Here is a 22,487-nt window from a genome sequence, read left to right as displayed (position 1 = left end):
TTGAATGAATCAAACACAGTAGGCTATATGCACACTCTTTTTCAAATTCTGCGCCAGCCAGCTGCTACACTTCCGGCACTGATATTAAAATGGACTAGCTATGGTATTTTTTTACCTGATCGCTTTAAGACATGCCCATACTTAATGGTAAACGAAGCAAAGTCGCATTATTCAAACTTTGTGCCAAATATCAGAAGTTAAAAAGGAGAAGGGCTTCAAACTATATGTTTCAAGCTGGATCCACAGATACAAAGGTACGATCCGGACGTATTTAAAACTACTGTGAACTTACATGGGACAAATATGTGATTACATTAGGCTTCTTTAAAAAAACAGAATTTCAATAATTAGTCATTTAGCTTTATACTGTGACAGGATTTAAGCTTAATTCTGTAGTGGTTTAGGACAAGTTATATCAAGAATGAGTCACAAAAAAGAATGAGCTGGCATCCTCCTTAGTTGGAGGATCTCCAACCTGAGAGACCTATTTTCATCAAGCGCTAGGTTGACAACTGCTGAATCTGGAGCCAAGGCGTAATCATGGTTCTCGAGGATTTTGTCATCCTCCTCTGGTTGCTTTCTTCTTTTCCCAACCCCCAGTCTTGAAAGTGGAATGGAAAAATTGTTCCACTCACATAACAGAGGAACTGCTTCCTTCTTCAACAGTCACCACCCTGGCTTGTGAAAATGCTCTTTTTAAAATGCTTGCTACAAACTTTGGTATGGGGACGTACCACAAAGCTATCTTTCTGGATAGCAACGATCCATTTAGGTTTCTGTATCATAGGGAAATGTATGAAAACTAAGTAACTTGTTGTACTTCCTGGAATCTCGACATAAAGGTACACACCAATGTTCAGCTGTAGAAATATCTGTACGCTGAACCTTAATCTACTTTTTCTCTGACATTCTCGTCATTAAAACAAACTGCAGTATGTTCAACAGAAGTGACTGAGCTGGCTGAGATTTCACTGGAAGTATGTCAGCAATACCGTGTACGTATAGCCTTTTGCTAGACCGGCGGGGTTGGGGGGGTATGTTAAGTGTGATCATTTGTGACCCATTTAGCAATCCACCATCAATATAAACAGTAGCAACTTGCAGCCGAAACATAGTTCCCGGCCCAGTCATTGAGAAACACTGATTTAATGTATTTTATGGGTTTTTGTTTTTTAACAATGCTAACTAGTCATGCCTATCATTATGCAGTACTTTTTCCTAGCTGCTTTACACTTAATGATACACACAGAGAAATAATATACACAGTTCATTCAGTTTTAATTATTTTGAAAAAACTGTCAACTATTTTGTCAAAACTAATATTTTGTAGTACAGAGTTTGATTGCTAGAACTGCTGATCTTGTTTAATTTGGATGAGTTATATTGAAACTTAAATATTTTTGACTGTTAATGAAAGTGCACTGAATGACCTTTAGCCAATTGAATTTGATAACTGTTATTAGCCATCTCATGTTTTTTTGTCCTCTGCGACTACAAATAAAAGATGCAGCTTTGTTTCTTGTGCTTTTAATATATCCATCATCAGATGTCCATAATTGAAAAAAGTAAAAAAAAAAAAAAAAATCCATATTACAGTTTATATAAAAAGTGTTAATGACTTTTCTGATCACTTCAGAGTAAACAACCATGTCCACTCACAGAACAGTATCCTAATTTTTCTGAACTTCCACAGGCTTACTTTGTCATCCTCTTTGCACACCACGCACAGAGCTGACATCAACACACAAATTACTTCAGAATCTGAAATCTTGAAATTTGTCACAGAAAGCATAGATTTGCCAGTGAGGAAAAAAAAACACAAAACAAACCCAAGTCATTTCTAGTATTTTTTTGGTTTTGGAGAAAGGGCTCACCATTGTGAGGGAATATTGTTGATCAGCAAATATACCAAATTGTTTTCACAGAGAAATTTGCCTTTGGTTGGCTTAGGCGAATATATTTTTCCCAGGGCTCCATGATTGTGACGATGCGGGTTTGCTGCATGCTCCTGTGTTCTGTCCGGGAGCCCTTAAACCCAACACCGTTGGTAATGCTACCGATGAGCTAGGCAGTGAGGCAACAAAAATTGAGCAAGAGGATGGTGTACAAAAAGTGTCAAGTACTTTTATTAAAACAACAGAACAAAACAATGTTCAAATTAAAGTGTAGTGCTTCAAAACAGTCTCTTAAATAAATAATCCATTAAAAGCAAGTGAAAAGTGGAGGTTAAAAATATAGAAAAACAATCCTTTAAAAACTGAGGTTAAAACACAATGCAGGAAGCAATCCTCTAAAATACAATTCAAAGCCCAGTGTCTTCTACCTGGTGGCTCCCCTACTTCCCCCGTCTGGACTTCTTAATAGGGGAGTCACCCTACATGCAGCTGACCTTCTCTTGTGCCTGCTTGCCTCACTGATCCCTGGCTCCAATAGGCTCCTCCTGACAGCAACTTGAGATTCCCCAACGACCAGGGCTCTCACGCTGGGGACACCATGTCCCAAGTTCCAATTCCCACGACCTTCTGCGGAGAGTCATCCGCCTTCCAGTCACTCCCGCCCTTCAGAATCAACTCTGCGGGAGCGACCACTACTGCTACTCCCCAGGTGTCAGCCCAACACCCAGGCTCACTGTTCAACTGCATGCAAGCCTGCACTCCCTCGCTCTCCCACACCGACTTTCTCCTCCTGCTTCCTGCCTTCTCCTGCAACCTCTGTTTCGTTCAGTCTCTTTTTTTTCTCCTCTAGCCGACTCGCGCTTCTATTTTATCAAGAGGGCATGGCATCTGTGGCAAATCAGCAGCCCCAGGAACAGTCACGGATGCGGACCGTTTCTAACCTGTGCACTAAGGTAAAAAACGCCCACATCACGAATCGCCCTGAGAACCGCATCAGCCATACAACCACCAAGCTGCGAGCGCGGTGATTATTTATTTTAAAACTGGCCTTTTGAACAGGAGCTGTGGACCTGCTATACCACAATGATGCTTTGCATTCTGTCTCCTAGAGAAGAACGTACTTTGGCATGAAAAGTGCAAATCAATCTCGGAACAACAGCAAAGGACCTTGTGAAGATACAGAAGGGAACAGGTAGATGAGCATCTATATCCATAGTAAAACAAGTCTTATGTTGACATAACCTGAAAGTCTTCTCAGCAAGGAACAAGTCACTGCTCTAAAGCTGCCATAGCAAAGCCAGACTGCAGTTTGCAGTGCCACATGGGGACAAAGATCTTTCCTTCTGGAGAAATGTCCTCTAGTCTGATGAATCCAAGATAAAACTGTTTGGCCATAATGACCATTTTATGTTTGGAGGAAAAAGCCTGAGGCTTACAAGCCAAAGAACATCATCCCAGCCATCAAGCATTGGAGTGAGAGCATCATGTTGTGGGGGTGTTTTTTTTGCAGGATGGACTGGTACACTTCATAAAATAGAGGGCATCATAAGGAAGGAAAATTGTGTAGCAATACTGCAGCAACATCTCAGCAAGGAAGTTGAAGCTCAGTTGCGAATAGGTTTTCCAAATGGACAGACCCCAAGCATACCTCCAGAGTTGTGGCAAAAGGGCTTAAGGACAACAAGGTCAAGGTATTGGAGTGGCCATCACAACACCCTGACCTCAATCCGGTTGAAAATTTGTGGACAGAACTGAAAAAGCTTTAGAGAGCAAAGAGGCCTGTGAACTTGTCACAGTTACATCAGTTCTGTCTGGGGGAATGGGCCAAAATTCCAGACGTAAAGCTACCCATAACATTTGGCTCAAGTTAAACAATTTAAAGGCAATTCTACCAAGTATTAACAAAGTATATGTTAATTTATGACCCATTGGAATTGTGATATAGTCAATAAAAAGTGAAATACTCTGTGAACATTGTTGGAATTTTTTTGTCCTATTCAAAGTAGATGTTTTAAGCAATATGCCAAATTTATAATTTGTGGAGGGGTTATAAAGTGAGTTTTAAAGAATTCAGCCAAAGTGTATGTATGCTTCTCACTTTAACTGTAGATACCATTAAGAATACACTTACACAGATAGCTTTCCCTTTTCTGATAATAAATTGAAGTTTTCAAGAAAGAAGGAGAAACTGTACAGTGTATTTGGTTACTGATAACCAATGTATGTGCTACTAGCTATAGTTTTATTAAGTAAATTTGCAAATACAAGTTGCAGCAAATCAAGCATATTAAAGAAAACATCAATACATATATGTATTGGATTGGTACTTATATTTTGACTTTGGTATTGAAACTATCTTTCTAAGCTAAGTACTCCTGCCAAAATGGTACTGAAGCAGATAATTGATAACTCCCATAACCCAACACAACCAGCAAAAAACACACACTTGCACACTTTCTAGCCTATCCACAAATATGTTTTGCAGCTATTGTGCAGCATAAATGCACATTTCCCTACTTTGCTACAACCTACCTTTGAATACTCCAGTGCATTGAAATTTGCTGTCCCTCACAAGTCCTCAGCACCTTGAAAGAAGAAGAAAGGGGGGTGGGGGTGGTGGTAATGGCCGTTGGACTACTGTGGAGTCTAAACTGCATCAAAGGAGATGGAGTGGTTTAGGAAGATTGTCCAACCCTGAGGCTACACCCACAATACCATGTTTCCATAAATAATTTCCGTTCACACTGAAGTTTCCGCCTCATTTCCAAAAGCATCCGTGTCCATAATGAAACACCCAAAAATGCATATGTTGTAGACCATAATGTGTACTGTGCGGGTGTACATTGGTGGGTAACTGTAAAGGTACAGTGTAGTCATAATCCAGTTCCATAGAAAAAAGAAATTGTTTAAGGAGCCATAGTGGCAGTCATCTTCTCATTAAATGTAAATAAAGCGAATGTTAAAGTGACATTAAGTTTAAGTAATAAATGTTCTCAACCGAGTTATTTACGGTGATTTTCATGGGGTTTCGAATTTTTCTCAACAATGATAATGCTGCCGGCCATGGGATTCATTGCAGAACTGTATATAATTTGCTTCGTATGCCTATATAAAGCATTCAAACTTTAAAAAATGCAATTTAGATGTATACAGGTAAACAGCACATCAAACACCAGAGAAAGCAGTTCTTCTATGCCCGCTCTATTGGAAAATGTTTTTCATCTTGGTCAAGGTACGTTCTGTTCACCTCTCAAGCTCTGTTTATTCCTCCTGTCAAACTCTTTCTTATACAGCTCCTTGCTTCTCAGACTGAATGCTTAATAGATTGTGATTTGAGAGTTGAAAAAAAACTTGTAATATTTTTGTGACACAGAAACAAAGCTGTCTGAGATTCGTCAGTGGCTTTATTTCACATACTACCACAATAAAGAGTATGCTAAATAGTGGCAGGCATATCACTCAGTGCCAAATTCACACTTTGAACAATGAACTTTTGTAATTTTACTACATAATCATGTGGCGGTCCATCACAAACATTTGCAATCTGTATTTTAAGGAACGCTGCTTTATTGTGTGAATAGAAGGAGATGTATAGCCATGTGTTAGCATTCCTAAACCAAAATAACTAACTCAAGATTAACAGAGGAAACAGAGATGTTATAATACAGAATACTTGATGTCCCCTGCTGTTGTATGTTTTTCTGTTTTCTTTTTCATTTCTCATTTGGCTTTATCTCTAAAGAGTGTCCTGGTGAGTTTAACTTTCAATAAATACATTTGAAGACTTTCTGGTAACACCCAACTTATTGATTATGTAGTGGAAAGAGAAAGGTTATCTCTTGGAAGAGGGTTTGTGGCGCTACTTACCACTCAGTGCAAGAGAACTGTGATAAATTTTAATAAGTAAATAGTAAAAGTATTTCTGGAGGAAAAGTTGTTTTTATTCATGTGCCTTTGAGCTGCTGCAGATGGAGTAGTCTATAGGATGTGGGTAAATTATTTTGTAGTAATTAACTCGCTGTGACTCTTCTTGATACCTCTGTGCTGTAGATTAATATGGCCAGTAGCACAGGGTCTGTAATGTTTGCAGTTTTGCCTTTTTGTTTCTATTCTACCCTATTGTCCAGGACTTGCAATCCCCAAATAATATATTTTTATCCCTTCTGAATGACCTTTCACTCACTGGGGTGTGTTGGGATGAGAGTAAGGCACCATTGGAAGAGTTCTTTTATTTTTTTTTGCTGACAATGTATTTGTTACTACATAACATTTTGCCTTTTTAATTACCGATAAAAATTTGATCTCCAAAAAAAGTTTGGAGATTTTTTCCAATGGTTTCTTTTGGAAAGAGAGAATAAAAGATTTTAGCCTTTCTAGTTTTGGAATAAATATTCCTTTAACATAAAGGCATAATAACCTTTTAGTCATGCACAGTACACATTTTTACTGTGTCTTTTATTGTGTGAATTAATAGAATGTATGCCATTTAGTAGGTCAAACAAATGCTGTTTAGTATAAAAGATAGGTAATGTTATTAAGTATGTATGTTTACTGTGTCAATAAAGTAAGCCTTATAATGTACACTTAAATTAGCCTTAAACGTTTCGTTACATTGTCTTCTCTAGGTGAAACAGTACCAATGGAAAAACTGCTTGAGGCACAGTATGATCTGGATACTATTGATGACTTCCTTTATCGAGTATCTATCATCTCCACCTTACTGAATCTTCTGGTATGTCAAGGACTGAGCATTCCCATGGCTTATGACGAAAGTGTTTCTATATTGCCACAGTGCAAAGATGTCAACTGGGTGCAACTTCAGAGTATTTTGGACTTGCCATCTGTCATGTACCTCAACTCACAGTTACCAGCAGAGGTTCAGCACCAGTGGCGTTTGCTTTTTTCAACTAAGCTTCATGGTGAAAGCTTCTCTCGTCTCAGTGGAAGGATAATCCGAAAGGGTCCTACAGTAGTGGTTGTCAAAGACCAGAATAAGCATATTTTTGGAGGATTTGCATCACACAGCTGGGAATTCAAGCCACAATTTCAAGGTATTGAGTGTGTCTATATGGTTATGATTTTTTGTTTTCCAGATATAAAGATATTCAAATACATATTTATTCTTTCTTTGCATTGTCAAAATTGTACACTAGAAAAATAAACTAGAAATTATTGACTTAAGTATATATTTTCACAGTTTCAATCCGATACCAAAAATGAACTGTTGCAATGCTAGAGCATTTATAACAGTCTTACATAAGCTCATCATACTTGAATCATTGACCTAGTATGGAAACTTAGCATAAAAATCAACTTTATTATTGGTGAATATTTTTTGTTTTTGTATATTTTACCATTTTTAAAAGTACTTTATTGGTATAAACTATAGGTCTTTTCAATAACTTGAATGAAAGGATTTCCAATTAAAGTAATCACACTTTTCAATTTAAACAGTTAAACTCTGGGAAGTCATCCATATACCTTACACTAGTAAGAAGATATTAGTGAGTTAATGGAGAGTCATTAGAATGGGCCACATGAGTTGATCTAAACAACTTTGACTGTGGTATTACTGTTAGTGCCAGACATTGTTCTAGCATCTCAGGAACAACTGCTCTTCGGGGATTTTGTACACTGAAGTCTCTAGAGTTTATGGAAATGTGTGATAAACAAAAACATCCAGTGAGCAGCAGTTCTGTAGGTGAAAACACCTTGTTAAAAGGTAATAGGAGCATGGTCGGACTCATTTAAGTTAACACAAAGGCCTCGAATACTTACATAACAGCTATTTAGAACCTGCAGAAGGGAGCCTCGGGATGCACAACAAATTGAACCTTGAAGAGAATGGACTACAGCAGCAAAACAATACACTGGTCTCCAAGAGCAGGAAGATGAGGCTACACTGGGAAAGTGATCATCAAAAGTAAAATATTAAATGACTTGAAAAATTATGTCTGGCTTGATGAATGTAAATTTCTGCCTTGCAAGTAGTAGAGTCAGACTTCGACATAAATAGCATTAATCTTCTCCTGCCTCATGTCCACAGCACAGGCTGAGGGAGGCAGCAAAGTTATGTAGGGAAACGTTTTCTTGGCATAAATTTGGCTGCTTAATACCAAATGAGCATCACTTGAATGCAGCAGCTTGCATGAACATTGTTGTTCACCATGTGCAACCCCTTACAAGGGGATATTGGAAGTTTCTGGCAGGGTAATGCACCATGACACAAAATTTGCATTATCTCAAGCTGTCTCCATAAACTTCACAATGACTTTAGTTTACTGAAGTGACCTGCATGGTAACTATATTTCAGTCTAATTAGGCACCTTTGGAAAAAAGTTGAATAGGAATTGACAGCCTCAATATGTTAATAAAAAATTTACAGAAACTGATTATGTGAGTTACCACGGACCAAAACCTTTAAGGAGTTTTTCCAATACCAGCCTGAATCTGTGCACTAAAGATTTTAGGCTGTTCTGGAGGCAAATGGAAGTACTGCCCTGGACTAGATATATACTCCTAATTAAGTGACCACTGAATGTATATTCCTGCAATCTAAGGTGCTATTAAGATTAGATCATTTCCACGTTTAAAAAAGAAAGAAGTGCACATGCATCAATAAATGAAAACAGAGAATGCTGTAAAGTGAGATTGTCAACAATATTTGCAATTTTCCTAGAAGTGAGAAACCAAAAATATATAATAGATTTGGTCAGTGTAACTAATGCTTTTCAAATCATGGCAACAGTATTCTACCATCTATAAACAGAGAAGAGAACTGTATGATATTAATCTTGATGGTAAAATAGCATTATGAGAAGGAACTCTTGGCTTGCCAAGGCACATTAGCCTTTATACAAAATCCTTTTTAAAGCTCTGTTACAAATTAGGAATTGATATTTGCTGTAATAGTAAACGTGCAATGAGGTATCACCAAAAAATGTCCATGGTCACTGAAACTGCATTTAGTAGACCACTCTGCCATACCACTTTATATACCCCAAACCTTCCACAACAATACCCTAAAAGGCATATCCTTTGGCAGTCGGTCATTTCCTAACCTGCTTTGTCCTGAACAGGGTTGTGGGGGTATGCTGGAGCCTATCCCAGCTAGCACAGGTGCAAGGAACAAACCCTGGATAGGGCGCCAATCCATCTCAGGGCGAACACACACACACACACACCAGGGCCAATTTAACATTGCCAGTTCACCTAACCAGCATGTCATTGGACTGTGGGAGAATACCCATGCAGACACGGTGAGAGTGTACAAACTCCACACAGGGAAGACTTGGGATTTGAACTCTGGTCTCCTTACTGTGATGCAGCAGCGCTATCACAGTGCCACCCTAATTTTAATGTAATTCTAGGGGGCTTCGCTTCATTTGCCAACCCCCGTGTTTGGTTTTCTGGATACAAACTTTTAAGATTTTTTTTTCTTTGAATTGTTGCTATTTCATTAGTTTCACTTTTATTTCAGAACTTCTGTAAAAACAATATTTGGAATCTTTGGAGTCCCAATATGCTGAATCTTTTAAATGAGGTCTGTGAGACATGTGTTTAATGATTTTGTACCATAATTCAGGATAGGTTACTCTGTTTGGAGTTTTAGCACAGACAAAACGATCTACAGTAATCCCTCGCTATATCGCGCTTCAACTTCCGCGGCTTCACTCTATCGCAGATTTTATATGTGAGCATATCTAAATATATAACGCGGATTTTTCACTACTGCTTCAGGGGCCGTGCCCAGGCGCCAGCAGAAGATGCTAACTAGTGCCGAAAAGGTAAAAGTTTTGGATATGTTGAAGGAAGGGAACAGCCACACCGCTGTAAGATGCCATTACGGCATCAATGAGTCCATGATTCTTTTTATTTAAAAAGGAGGAAAAGAATATAAGATCTACGGCTGCAGTGTCCTTTAACCAGGGTGCAAAACGAGTTGTAAGGGGACGTAATAAGGCGGTAGTCTGGATGGAATCTGCTTTAGGGATTTAGATTGAAGACTGCTGGAAGAAGAACAATGGTGGTGCTACACAGTCGCCTGAAAAGGCTCCTTTAGAAGAGCTGTACGCTCTCCTTTGTTGTGCAGTAAAATTAAACTCATCATTATCGGACAAGTTGTTGGTGAGTAACCATAATTAATTTTCTACGTACAGTACTTAGTACATGTACGTACATTTAGTGTCACTGTACACACATTTTACTGTATACGATTTTTCTTGCATTGTACGTATTTATTGCTGGTGGCCTGTCTATCGTAATGGCTGTAACAAATATGATATCGGAGACGCTCAATATCTTTAAAATAATATTTAGGTTTTACTGTATATAAACAGTGTGTTTACATACATAATTTCAACGAATCTTACCTAATATCTAAGAGAATACAAAGGGCTTATGCTGTTTAACTGTGCGGGAAATGTTTATAAGAGTGTGGGAGAGTTTATAAGGGCTTAAAATACATAAAAATAACCATATTAACATATGGTTTTTACTTAACAGATTTTCACCTTTCGCGGGGGGTTCTGGAAAGCAACCCCAGCGATCGAGGAGGGATCACTATACATCATCAGCAGTTAATAATTTTTTTTTACAAAGTAACCAATAAATGCATGTGAGGTTAACCCCATTTTTGAAATTCTCTGACTTAAACTTCAAAGCCTTACAATATTTACATACTTCTGACATATCACCTATGTCCATATATTCAATCTCTGTTCGCCTTTTCGTTATTTCTTTGAGTAATGATTTCTCTTTTTTTGCACTAATGCAATGTTTACTGTCTTTGTTTTGACACTATCATTTTTTCTGCTTTCATATTCTGTATCTTGCTCAGCATGTGTATCGCGCCAGCATTTTTTTTGAGTCATTTGAATTCCATTTTTCTTTATCTCTAACTTGCTCTGAATATGTTTGGCCCCCTTGTTTTTTAACCTCTTTTTGACATTTTACTTTGTTTGCTACTCTTTGTCTTTTATTTCTGACCTCGCTTTGTCCTGCTTTTTTTCAATGACACCTGGTCCATGGTGATTATTTTCCCTTTTTCGAGTAATAATTTCCGTTTGTTTGTGCTACTGCGATCTTTATTTTATTTTTTTTTTTTATACCTGTACAGTATTTTCTAATTTTCCTACTTTCATATTCTTTAACTTTCTCCACATGTGTATTGCGGCAACTTTTTTTTTTTTTTGAGCCTTTCGATTTCCACTGCTTTCATAATCTCTAACCTGCTCTGCATGTGTATAGCGCCAACGTTTATGAACGTCTTTATGAAGTTCTACTTTGTCTTTTACTCTCTGTCTTTTAATTCTGAACCCGACTGGACGTGCTGTTTTTCAATTCCACTTGTTCCGGGCTGATAATTACTTTCCATATTTTCTGAATATCGGAATCAGCTTTATTGGCCAAGTATATGTACACATACAAGGAATTGGACTCCTGTTTTACCTAGTATTATCTCTGATGCTGTGAGATTGACTTAAGTGTTCATGAGAGTGATGGCCTGAGGGAAGAAACTGTTCATATGTCTGGTAGTTTTGACGTACAGTGCTCTGTAGCGCCTACCAGAAATAAGTAGTTGAAAATGGTTGTGACCAGGGTGTGATGGATCTGCAGTGATGTTTTCTGCCTGTTTCCTGACTCGAGATATATAAGTCCTGAATGGAGGGCAGATCAGCACCAATGATTTTTTCTGCAGTCCTGACTGTCCGTTGTTGTCTGTTCCTGTTCTGTTTTGTGGCTGAACCAAACCAGACTATAATAGATGAACAGAGAACAGACTGGATTACTGCAGAGTAGAATTGGATGAGCAGCTCCAGAGGCAGGTTGAACTTCCTGAGCAGACGCAGGAAGTACAACCTCTGCTGGGCCTTTTTGACAATTGTGTCTATGTTTGGTGCCCACTTCAGGTTCTGGGAAATTGTGGATCCCAGAAACCTAAAGTTTTCCACAGCAGACACAATGCTGTTGAGTAGTGTGAGAGGGGGCAACACTGGGGGGCTCCTCCTGAAGTCCACTGTCATCTCCACAGTTTTAAGCTTGTTCAGCTCCAGGTTGTTTTGACCGCACCAGAGGGCCAACTGTTCGACCTCTCATCTGTATGCTGACTCGTCACTGTCCTTGATGAGGCCAATGACTGTCGTATCATCTGCAAACTTCAGGAGTTTAACAGACGGGTCTCTTGAGGTGCAGTCATTTGTGTAGAGGGAGAAGAGCAGAGGGGAGAGGACACATCCCTGGGGGACGCCAGTGCTGACTGTTCGTGTGCTGGATGTGATTTTTCCCAGTCTCACTTGCTGCTTCCTATCTGTCAGGAAGTTTTTGATCCACTGGCAGATGGGAGCTGGTACAATGAGCCAAGTGAGTTTGGTGTGGAGGACTTCTGGAATGATAGTATTGAACGCTGAGCTGAAGTCCACAAACAGGATCCTAGCATATGTCCCTGGAGAGTCAAGATGTTGCAGGATGTAGTGCAGTCCCATGTTGATTGCATCATCCACTGACCTGTTTTCTCGGTAAGCAAACTGTAGGGGGTCAAGCAGGGGGGCTATAATGTCCTTCAGGTAGGTCAACATCAGTCTTTCAAAGGATTTCATGACCACAGACATCAGGGCGACAGGCCTGTAGTCATTTAACCTTGCGATGGAGGTTTTCTTGGGAACCGGGATAATTGTGGAACGCTTAAAGCAGGAGGGAACTTCACATAGCTCCAGGGATCTGTTGAAGATCTGTGTAAATATGGGGGCCAGCTGATCAGCACAGACTTTGAGACAGGAGGGTGACACACCATCTGGATCTGGTGCCTTCCTGATCTTCTATCTCCTGAAGAGCTGACTCACATCCCCTTCACTTGCAGGTATGGTGTCAGTGGGGAGGGGCAGGGGCGTGGTAGTGGGTGCTGGGAGTGTATTGTTATCGGCGAGAGTGAGAGGTGTGAAAGAGGGATTATCAAACCTGCAGTAGAACAGATTCAGCTCGTTGGCCAGTTGATGGTTCTCTTCAGTATGGGGGGATGGTTTCCTGTAGTTGGTGATGTCTTTCAGACCTCTCCACACTGATGCAGGGTCATTGCCTGAAAACCTATTTTCTAGCTTTTCAGTGTAGCACCTCTTTGCTACTCTGATCTCCTTTGTCAATGTGTTTCTGGCCTGATTGTACAGGATTCTGTCCCCACTTCTGTAGGCCTTCTCCTTAGCCTGACAAAGCTGCCTGAGTTTTGCTGTAAACCAGGATTTGTTGTTGTATGTGCGAAAAGTTTTCACGGGCACACACATATCCTCACAAAAACTGACGTAGGATATCACAGTGTCAGTAGGCTCGTCCAGGTCTGTCGCTGCAGACTCAAAAACACTCCAGTCAGTACAGTCAAAGCAGGCTTGTAGTTCCAGTTTTGCCTCGTTGGTCCATCTCTTCACCGTTTTGACCACAGGTTTTGCAGATCTTAGGTTCTGCCTGTAAGTCGGGAGAAGATGAACCAAACAGTGGTCAGAGAGTCTCAGGGCAGCACAAGGGACAGAGCGATGGGCATCCTTTAATGTGGTGTAGCAGTGGTCCAGTATGTTTTTGTCCCTGGTAGGACACTTAATATGCTGTCTGAATTTTGGCAGTTGTTGCCTGAGGTTTGCTCTGTTAAAATCACCAAGAACAACGAGCAGGGAGTCCGGATGTTTGTGCTCCATGTTAGTTATCTGGTCAGCCAGGTGCTGTAATGCTTCACTAACACAGGCCTGAGGTGGGATGTAAACACTGATCAGAATAAACGAGAAAAACTCCAGCGGTGAATAGAACGGTTTACAGTCAATGAAAATAGACTCTTAAGTGAGGGCTGCATGTTTTGATTAGCACTGTAACATCTGTACACCAGCCTTCGTTTGTGTAGAAATAGATTCCACCTCCTTTCGTTTTCCCCGAGAGCTCCATGACGCGGTCCGCACAGAGAAGTTGGAAGCTCGGCAGGTATAATGCGCTATCGGGGATGTGCTCACCAAGCCAGGTTTCGGTGAAGCACAGGGCGGCAGATCTGGAAAACTACGTGTTCTGCTTAACAGTAGCAGTTCGTCCATCTTGTTGGCCAAAGAGCCAGGTGTATTGAAGGGAGAGCGGTTCGAAATACCTGCTGGCGCAGTTTAACGAGCGCTCCGGCTCTCTTCCCTCGTCGGCGTCTCCTGCTAATTCCGTAAAGAACGGCTGCTCCTCCGACTAAAAGTTCTGTAAAGTACTCTGTTTGGGTGAAAGACAGTGAAAAAATTCCACGAGTGAATTGACCGATGTGTAAGAGTTCCTCTCTGCTGTATGTGATCAGAGGGGGACAGCTTATCACTGAACAAACAAACATTTGCACCTAGATTATGCTTTTTCTTTTTTGCCGATTTTTCTCTCCCAACGCTTTTTAGTCTCTTTTCTCCACGCTGCTTTCATCTTCGCTTAGTTGTCGACATTTCATTTATAACATATTGTCCTTATACGCTTTATATGCACTGAGACCCTGAATCTGTGTGTGCTCGAATCCTTTAGACGGCTGAATGTTTTGCTGCCCGTTGTCTTATTTGATATTGGTTGTAAGTAGGGCGTGTCTTGCAAGAATCTCATGGGTCAATCTCTTGGCACAAAGTCTCATGTTTTAAGGTCCCCACGAGACGCTCCATGGCCATTCTCTTTCAACTCGTGGGTCTTTAAAGTGTCTTCCATGATCTTAATGTGAAGACGACGTCTCGTCTCCTGTCTTTCTCTCCCAGGATTTTTTTTATAATAGAGAGATTATAATATAGTGTTAATAACTGTCTGTGGTTCTAATTCAAATATTACTCATCTGAAGAAAAAACACATTATTTTGCCATAAAAAGACTGTAAATATCCTACCTCTGTACTGATGGTCATACTGTTTATTCATGCATACATTTTTGACTTTTGCATTTTTCCTTTTATTGACTTAGACTATTTGTAACATCTTCATGACCAAATTTTTATTAAACAAATTTGTGTACATCCAAGGTACATGCTGTTGTAATAATAGATGTTTATGACAAAACTAATGAACAGTGCAGCATTTTAAAAAGAAATGTAAAGTATTGTCAGATCTTAAGTTAGTAAATACTTTGTTGCTAGGGGGAATCTAGCATAAGAACAGCAGGAATGCAATTAATTTTTTGTTTGTGATCAGAATTCATTTCTGCATTGTCACAGTCTGATCAGTTTTCTGCTGTCATGTTTCTTTCAGATTATAGTTCAGTACTTTTTATAAGTAGAACATACAGTGTCGTTATTTTATCCTCAAACACAATATGACAATGTGTGTTAGCAACGTAGATTTTGTTTGTGAGCTGTACTTCACTTTATCCCTGGTTCTACGTTAACTTTAGAGAGATGTTGTAAAGTGTTGCCTGAATCGCAACAGGTCACCCAGGCCAAGGATACCACCAAGATGGTACTGGACAGTGTAAAACGGCATTATACAATTTAGCAAGACACACCGTGCTGGAAGTCCAGGATCACTAGGAGCTGATAGAGCCTTTACAGGCATGGTACCACAGAAGTAAGCACTGCATGAAAGACAGAAACTGCTGTCATCTGTGGAAACCTGCTGTGTTACTCCAGAATGCTGTTGAGCTGACAACTAGGCAATGAAAATGAACAAGGCTGCAATTTAACTGGGCATTGGGAATGCAACAGAGTAATCACAATATCATAATAGAATTTTACTACTTTTGCTGAAGGAAATTATTTTGTTATTGTAAAATATGTGACTAAATAGTATCAAAGGTTCTTTAGGATATAATGGGTGCTGCTTTACCTAATTTTAGAAATCCAGAGGCTTTTGTTCATCATTTAATTACAGTGTATTTCCAATAAGCATGTAATACAGCTGAGCACAAGTAAATTATAATTGCCAAGAGAGATGCTGTCCCCTTCTGAGGATGTGTTCTTAATTGGGTTGGCCTTGTTGATTAGAAGATGAATGAGACAGAACTTGCCGAGAGTTTATTACTGATGAGTGGTTTGTATGTTGGGACTGGAACTCTTAAACATTAACACCTTGCAGATTTGGGATGAGTTCAACACCATATTTTAGTAATCTGTTATACCAGGGGTCCTCAATCACAGTCCTGGAGGGCCACAGTGGCTGCAGGTTTTTGTTCTAACCCGGTTGCTTAATTAGAAAGCAATTCTTGCCGATAATTTAATTTTATGGCTTGTCAGTGCTTTAACTCTGCCATGTCAGGTCATTCTCATATCCTAGATTTTCTTCCACTTTCTAAGGATATCATCCCAAATGATTTGAAGGCTAAAATGGATGAGTAATTCTCAGTCCTTTGCTTTTTTCCCTTCCCTTCCAAGTATTTAATTAAACCCAATAGTGCACGATAAATACACACAGGTATAAATGGTAACAAGCTAAATGGAGAAATGCTGGTTTCTTTTGTCATTTGCATCTTATTGCTAATTAAGAGCATTAAAAACCAAGAATACAGCTGTTTAAGACTAAAATAAGCAATAAGGGTTCAAAATCTTAACAAGCAAGACAACTAAAGTGAAGCAGAAGTGTTACTTGAGCAATAAGTGCTTCTTATTAAGCAATTGGGTTGGAACAAAAACCTGCAGCCACTGCGGCCCTCGAGGACCGTGATTGAGGACCCCTGTGTTATACATAGGTAAAGATACAAGACAAAAGTCTATTACATAGAACAAATTATGATCAGTAATTGTATTTTCACAACATTCTTAACCTTGTGGGAATGTGCTTGTAGAATTACAAAGGCTATAACATATTAGAACATATGGCTCAAACAACAAGACATACAAAGCAGTGGAGATCAAAAGTCTGGACATCCTTATTAGAGTTAGAACTGCTGTCGACGTAAAGGCTAAAATTAAGACAAATCATATTTTTTTTTTAAGATTTTGACACCAATAATATTCAGTTGAAAACACAGTAAAAATAACTACAAATAAGAAAAAAATTGAAATGTTTTTGTTACATACAATTGAATGCCCTTCCAATGTTTGCTTTAATTACAGTACACTAGTACATATTTTTGGATGTGTTCTTGTCAAACATATGTAGATTTTACAATTTTATCACACCATCATGAGAAACCCCCTTTTTTATAAATAAGAGTTCAAGCTCAGTAATATTGTGTGGGGATCCTCTGTGCTCAACTCTCTCTATATGACTTCACAGATTTACAATAGAATTCAAGTCCAGGGCTCTGACTAGACCATTACAGGACCCTGATCATCCTGTTTTAGGTTATTCCTTTGTTGAGTTGGCTGTATACTTTGAATCATTATTACAATGAAAGATGAAAGTCTTCTTTAAATTCAGCTTTGTCAGAGAGCCAGCGTGATTTGCCACCAAATACTGTATCTTTTGACTTCTGGGGCAAATCATCTTCTCCTCTATCCTGATCAGAGCCCCTGTCTCCATTGAGGAGAAGCAGCCCTACAACTTGATGGTGCCGTCGTCATGCTTAACAGTAGATACCGTGCTGTTCTGAAATATTTTAATATTCTATACTGAATTTATCTTTTCAACTATATGATCTCATTGATCTTTTATTGTTTCCTTGTGCACATCTGTTATTTCTGCACCATTGCTAATGAGAAACCTTCAGGAAAATCCAATGTAAACTGCTGATTTTTATTTTGGGCAAATCTGGATCACTTCAGTTCATATCAAGAGAAGACACATATCCTTTGAACTTGATGTAGAGTGTGATCGTTGAAATATTAGAAAAGTCATTAACCTCTTTGTAAATGATGCCCAAACTTATGGAACAAAGATACTGGAAAATCTTTTATGTTAAACCAACTGTGCTATCCGTCTAAGATGGGTTGAACGTAGACCTCGGCATTAACATTTGCAGTACGTCATGCAATGCATATGTCTCTGTTTTATGCCATTTTGTATGGGATGTGTAAAAGCACTGTTAATATTTGTGATTCTCCATTTATTGGAATGATAAATGCAATGCATTTTATTGCTAAAAATGTTTGTGATGTGCAATCTTTTGAAGGCATAGCAACTGGTTGGACACACACACAGAGACAGACACACATACACTTTTATTTAGGTGGATTATTTTTTCCTAGAAGTGATCATTTTTTCACTTAAGTGTTGTTTACCTCAAGATCTTACAGTCATATGAAAACGTTCGGGAACCCCTCTCAGCCTGCATAATAATTTACTTTCAACAAAAATGTTAACAGTGGTATGTCTTTCATTTCCTAGGAACATCTGAGTACTGGGGTGTTTTCCGAACAGATATTTTTAGTGAAGCAGTATTTGTTGTATGAAATTAAATCAAATGTGAAAAACTGGCTGTGCAAAAATTTGGGTACATTTGTAATTTTGCTGATTTGAATGCATGTAACTGCTCAATGCTGATTACTTGCAACACCAAACTGGTTGGATTAGCTCGTTAAGCCTTGAACTTCATAGACAGGCGTGTACAATCATGAGAAAAGGTATTTAAGGTGGTCAATTGCAAGTTGACAGCATGGGATCCTCAAAGCAACTCTCAAAAGATCTGAAAACAAAGATTGTTCAGTATCATGGTTTAGGGGAAGGCTACAAGAAGTTATCTCAGAGGTTTAAACTGTCAGTTTCAACTTTAAGGAATGTAATCAAGAAAAGAAAGCCACAGGCACAGTTGCTGTTAAACCCAGGTCTGGCAGGCCAAGAAAAATACAGGAGCGGCATATGTGCAGGATTGTGAGAATGGTTACAGACAACCCACAGATCACCTCCAAAGACCTGCAAGAACATCTTGCTGCAGATGATGTATCTGTACATCGTTTTACAATTCAGCACAATTTGCACAAAGAACATCTGTATGGCAGGGTAATGAGAAAGAAGCCCTTTCTGCACTCACGCCACAAACAGCATCGCTTGTATGCAAATGCTCATTTGGACAAGCCAGATTCATTTTGGAACAAAGTGCTTTGGACTAATGTGACAAAAATTGAGTTGTTTGGTCATAACAAAAAGTGCTTTGCATGGCGGAAGAAGAACACCGCATTCCAAGAAAAACACCTGCTACCTACTGTCAAATTTGGTGGAGGTTCCATCATGCTGTGGGGCTGTGTGGCTAGTTCAGGGACTGGGGCCCTTGTTAAAGTCGAGGGTCGGATGAATTCAACCCAGTATCAACAAATTCTTCAGGATAATGTTCAAGCATCAGTCACAAAGTTGAAGTTACCCAGGGGTTTGATATTCCAACAAGACAATGACCCAAAACACAGTTTGAAATCTACAAAGGCATTCATGCAGAAAGAGAAGTACAATGTTCTGGAATGGCCGTCACAGTCCTCTGATTGAATATTATTGAAAATCTATGGGATGATTTGAAGCAGGCTGTCCATGCTCGGCAGCCATTAAAATTGAACTGAACTGGAGAGATTTTGTATGGAAGAATGGTCAAAAATACCTCCATCCAGAATCCAGACACTCATTCTAGGCTATAGGAGGCATCTAGAGGCTGTTATATTTGCAAAAGGAGGGTCAACTAAGTATTGATGTAATATCTCTGTTTGGGTACCCAAATTTATACACCTGTCTAATTTTGTTATGATGCATATTGCATATTGCAGAGCCTGGGGACTCAGAGGTGGGCTCCCCCATCTCTGGGACTGAGGTCACCGAGGTGGTCAAAAAACTCCTTGGTGGCAGGGCCCCGGGGGTGGATGAGATACGCCCGGAGTTCCTCAAGGCTCTGGATGTTGTAGGACTGTCTTGGTTGACAGGCCTCTGCAACATCGCATGGACATCAGGGACAGTGCCTCTGGATTGGCAGACCGGGGTGGTAGTCCCCCTCTTTAAGAAGGGGGATCGGAGGGTGTGTTCCAACTACAGAGGGATCACACTCCTCAGCCTCCCTGGAAAAGTCTATTCAGGGGTCCTGGAGAGGAGGGTCCGTCGAATAGTCGAGCCTTGGATCCAGGAGGAACAGTGTGGTTTTCGTCTTGGTCGCGGAACAGTGGACCAGCTCTATACCCTTAGCAGGGTCCTGGAGGGTGCATGGGAGTTTGCCCAACCAGTCTACATGTGTTTGTGGACTTGGAAAAGGCATTCGACCGTGTCCCTCGGGGAATCCTGTGGGGGGTACTCCGAGAGTATGGGGGTACCGGCCCCCCTGATAAGGGCTGTTTGGTCCCTGTACGATCGGTGCCAGAGCCTGGTCCGCATTGCCGGCAGTAAGTCGAACCAGTTTCCAGTGAGAGTTGGACTCCGCCAGGGCTGCCCTTTGTCACCGATTCTGTTCATAACTTTTATGGACAGAATTTCTAGGCGCAGCCAGGGCGTTGAGGGGGTCCGGTTTGGTGGGCTCAGGATTGGGTCACTGCTTTTTGCAGATGATGTTGTCCTGTTTGCTTCATCAGGCCGTGATCTTCAGCTCTCTCTGGATCGGTTCGCAGCCGAGTGTGAAGCGGCTGGGATGAGAATCAGCACCTCCAAATCCGAGACCATGGTCCTCAGCTGGAAAAGGGTGGAGTGCCCTCTCAGGGTTGGTAGCGAGATCCTGCCCCAAGTGGAGGAGTTCAAGTATCTCGGGGTCTTGTTCACGAGTGAGGGAAGAATGGAGTGTGAGATCGACATGCGGATCGGTGCGGCATCCGCAGTAATGCGGGCTCTGCATCGGTCTGTCGTGGTGAAAAAGGAGCTGAGCCGCAAGGCGAAGCTCTCAATTTACCAGTCGATCTATGTTCCTACCCTCACCTATGGTCATGAACTATGGGTAGTGACCAAAAGAACGAGATCGCGAATACAAGCGGCTGAAATGAGTTTCCTCCGCAGGGTGTCTGGGCTTTCCCTTAAAGATAGGGTGAGAAGCTCAGTCATCCGGGAGGGGCTCAGAGTAGAGCCGATGCTCCTCCGCATTGAGAGGAGTCAGATGAGGTGGCTCGGGCATCTGATCAGGATGCTTCCTGGACGCCTCCCTGGTGAGGTGTTCCGGGCACATCTAACCGGGAGGAGGCCCCGGGGAAGACCCAGGACACGCTGGAGGGACTATGTCTCTCGACTGGCCTGGGAACGCCTTGGGATTCTCCCGGAAGAGCTAGAAGAAGTGGCCGGGGAGAGGGAAGTGTGGGCATCTCTGCTCAAGCTGCTGCCCCCGCGACCCGACCTCGGATAAGCGGGAGACAATGGATGGATGGATGCATATTTTCTGTTAATCCAATAAACTTAATGTCACTGCTGAAATACTACTGTTTCCATAAGGCATGTCATATATTAAAAGGAAGTTACTACTTTGAAAGCTCTGCCAATGATGAAGAAAAATCCAAAGAATTAAGAGGGGTTCCCAAATGTTTTCATAAGACTGAATTAATTTAAGGCATGCAGATGATCTGTTGGTGCCTTCCTGGCTGTTTTAAATAACATTGTCTGCAACTTTGATTTTTCCAATTGATGAAAAGGATTGGTGTTCTTAATAAATTATATTTTCATATGTAGTATAGGTAATATGTATATTTATATACTGTTTTATATAAATAATATGTATGACTAATATATTGTTCTTTCGTCAGGTAACAACAGATGTATGTTGTTTTCTATTTATCCCGTTTTATCTGTGTACACATGCACCGGCTATAATGACCACTTCATGTATTTGAACCAAGGTCAAAAGACAATGCCTAATGGCTTGGTAAGTTGATTTTTCATCTTTGTTTTAAACATATTTCTTTTTCATTGACAACTGTAGCTTAGATTGATGGAACTTTATTTGTCCCCAGGGAAAATGTGGCTTTTTACAGAAGCTGTTTAATGAAATAAATACATAAATAGATAAATAAATATACACACACACTATGGTCTGAACACACATCAGAATGACTAAAAGCAAATTAAAAAGAAAAAAAAATGAGTTAGCTACTACAGTCACAGTGATGCATTATTGCTGCTGTGATAAAGGAGCTGCCATAGCATTTCTTGACACACTTCTTCTGAATAATCCATTAGCTGAAAGTCTACAGTGTTAGTGTATCAGAGAGAGGATGTGTAGCATTGTTCACAATGGCACTCAGTTTTCTTTTAATTCTCTCCTATGCTGCCTTAACCACATATGAAATTAAATGGCAGGCTGAGTGACTGAGGTACTGGAAACTAAAAAGTAGCCAGTGTGACACTAAGTAAGTAATTTATCCTGTCTGACTTCAAATTCTACAAGAGCATTGTACTTGTAAGACACCTTATGACTGTGTATTTGTGTTAGTTTTTCATGAACAATCTTGAAAAAGGATCACTCTACCTGCTGATGATGTAGAGAGCACCAAAAAGCTGCGCTGTATTAACCCACCTTTAGAAATGTATCACACAAGTCATGAGTGTGTTTTACTGTCATTCATTTTGAATAGGCAATTCACTAACAAAAGGAAAGTGTTTTGTATGACTGCATATCCTATTTCCACTTTTCCTTTGTTACTTTACTCATTTCATGTAATGCTTGCTTAGAAGATGTTGGGTTGGGAAAGTTCAACTGTCAGGTCAGAGCCATTTTTATAATTTGAAAAGTGGTGAAACCCTTTCTTAAAACACTATAATTAATATTTATGATTGGCTCAAAGAGCGAAAAGAAAATGGCTCAATCT

General features: G+C 40.1%; 1 protein-coding gene across 5 annotated transcripts in view; it reads left to right on the top strand.

Moving 5' to 3' along the window:
• Window positions 1–22,487, top strand: part of meak7 (MTOR associated protein, eak-7 homolog) — a 514,074-nt gene that overhangs the window by 22,563 nt on the left and 469,024 nt on the right. For all 5 annotated transcript variants that reach the window (XR_007935732.1, XR_007935733.1, XM_028810162.2 and 2 more), the window contains 2 exons: window positions 6,521–6,946; window positions 21,426–21,544. Coding sequence is in view for 3 of the 5 variants with exons in the window: in XM_028810162.2 (XP_028665995.1) it covers window positions 6,521–6,946; window positions 21,426–21,544 (545 nt within the window). In the remaining 2 variants the exon portion in view is untranslated. The remainder of the gene's footprint in view (window positions 1–6,520; window positions 6,947–21,425; window positions 21,545–22,487) is intronic.

Source organism: Erpetoichthys calabaricus, chromosome 9 (assembly GCF_900747795.2).
Source record: "Erpetoichthys calabaricus chromosome 9, fErpCal1.3, whole genome shotgun sequence".
NCBI classification, from domain to species: domain Eukaryota; kingdom Metazoa; phylum Chordata; class Cladistia; order Polypteriformes; family Polypteridae; genus Erpetoichthys; species Erpetoichthys calabaricus.
Note: the sequence above shows the minus strand (reverse complement) of the source record. Positions and strands in the feature narration are given on the sequence as shown.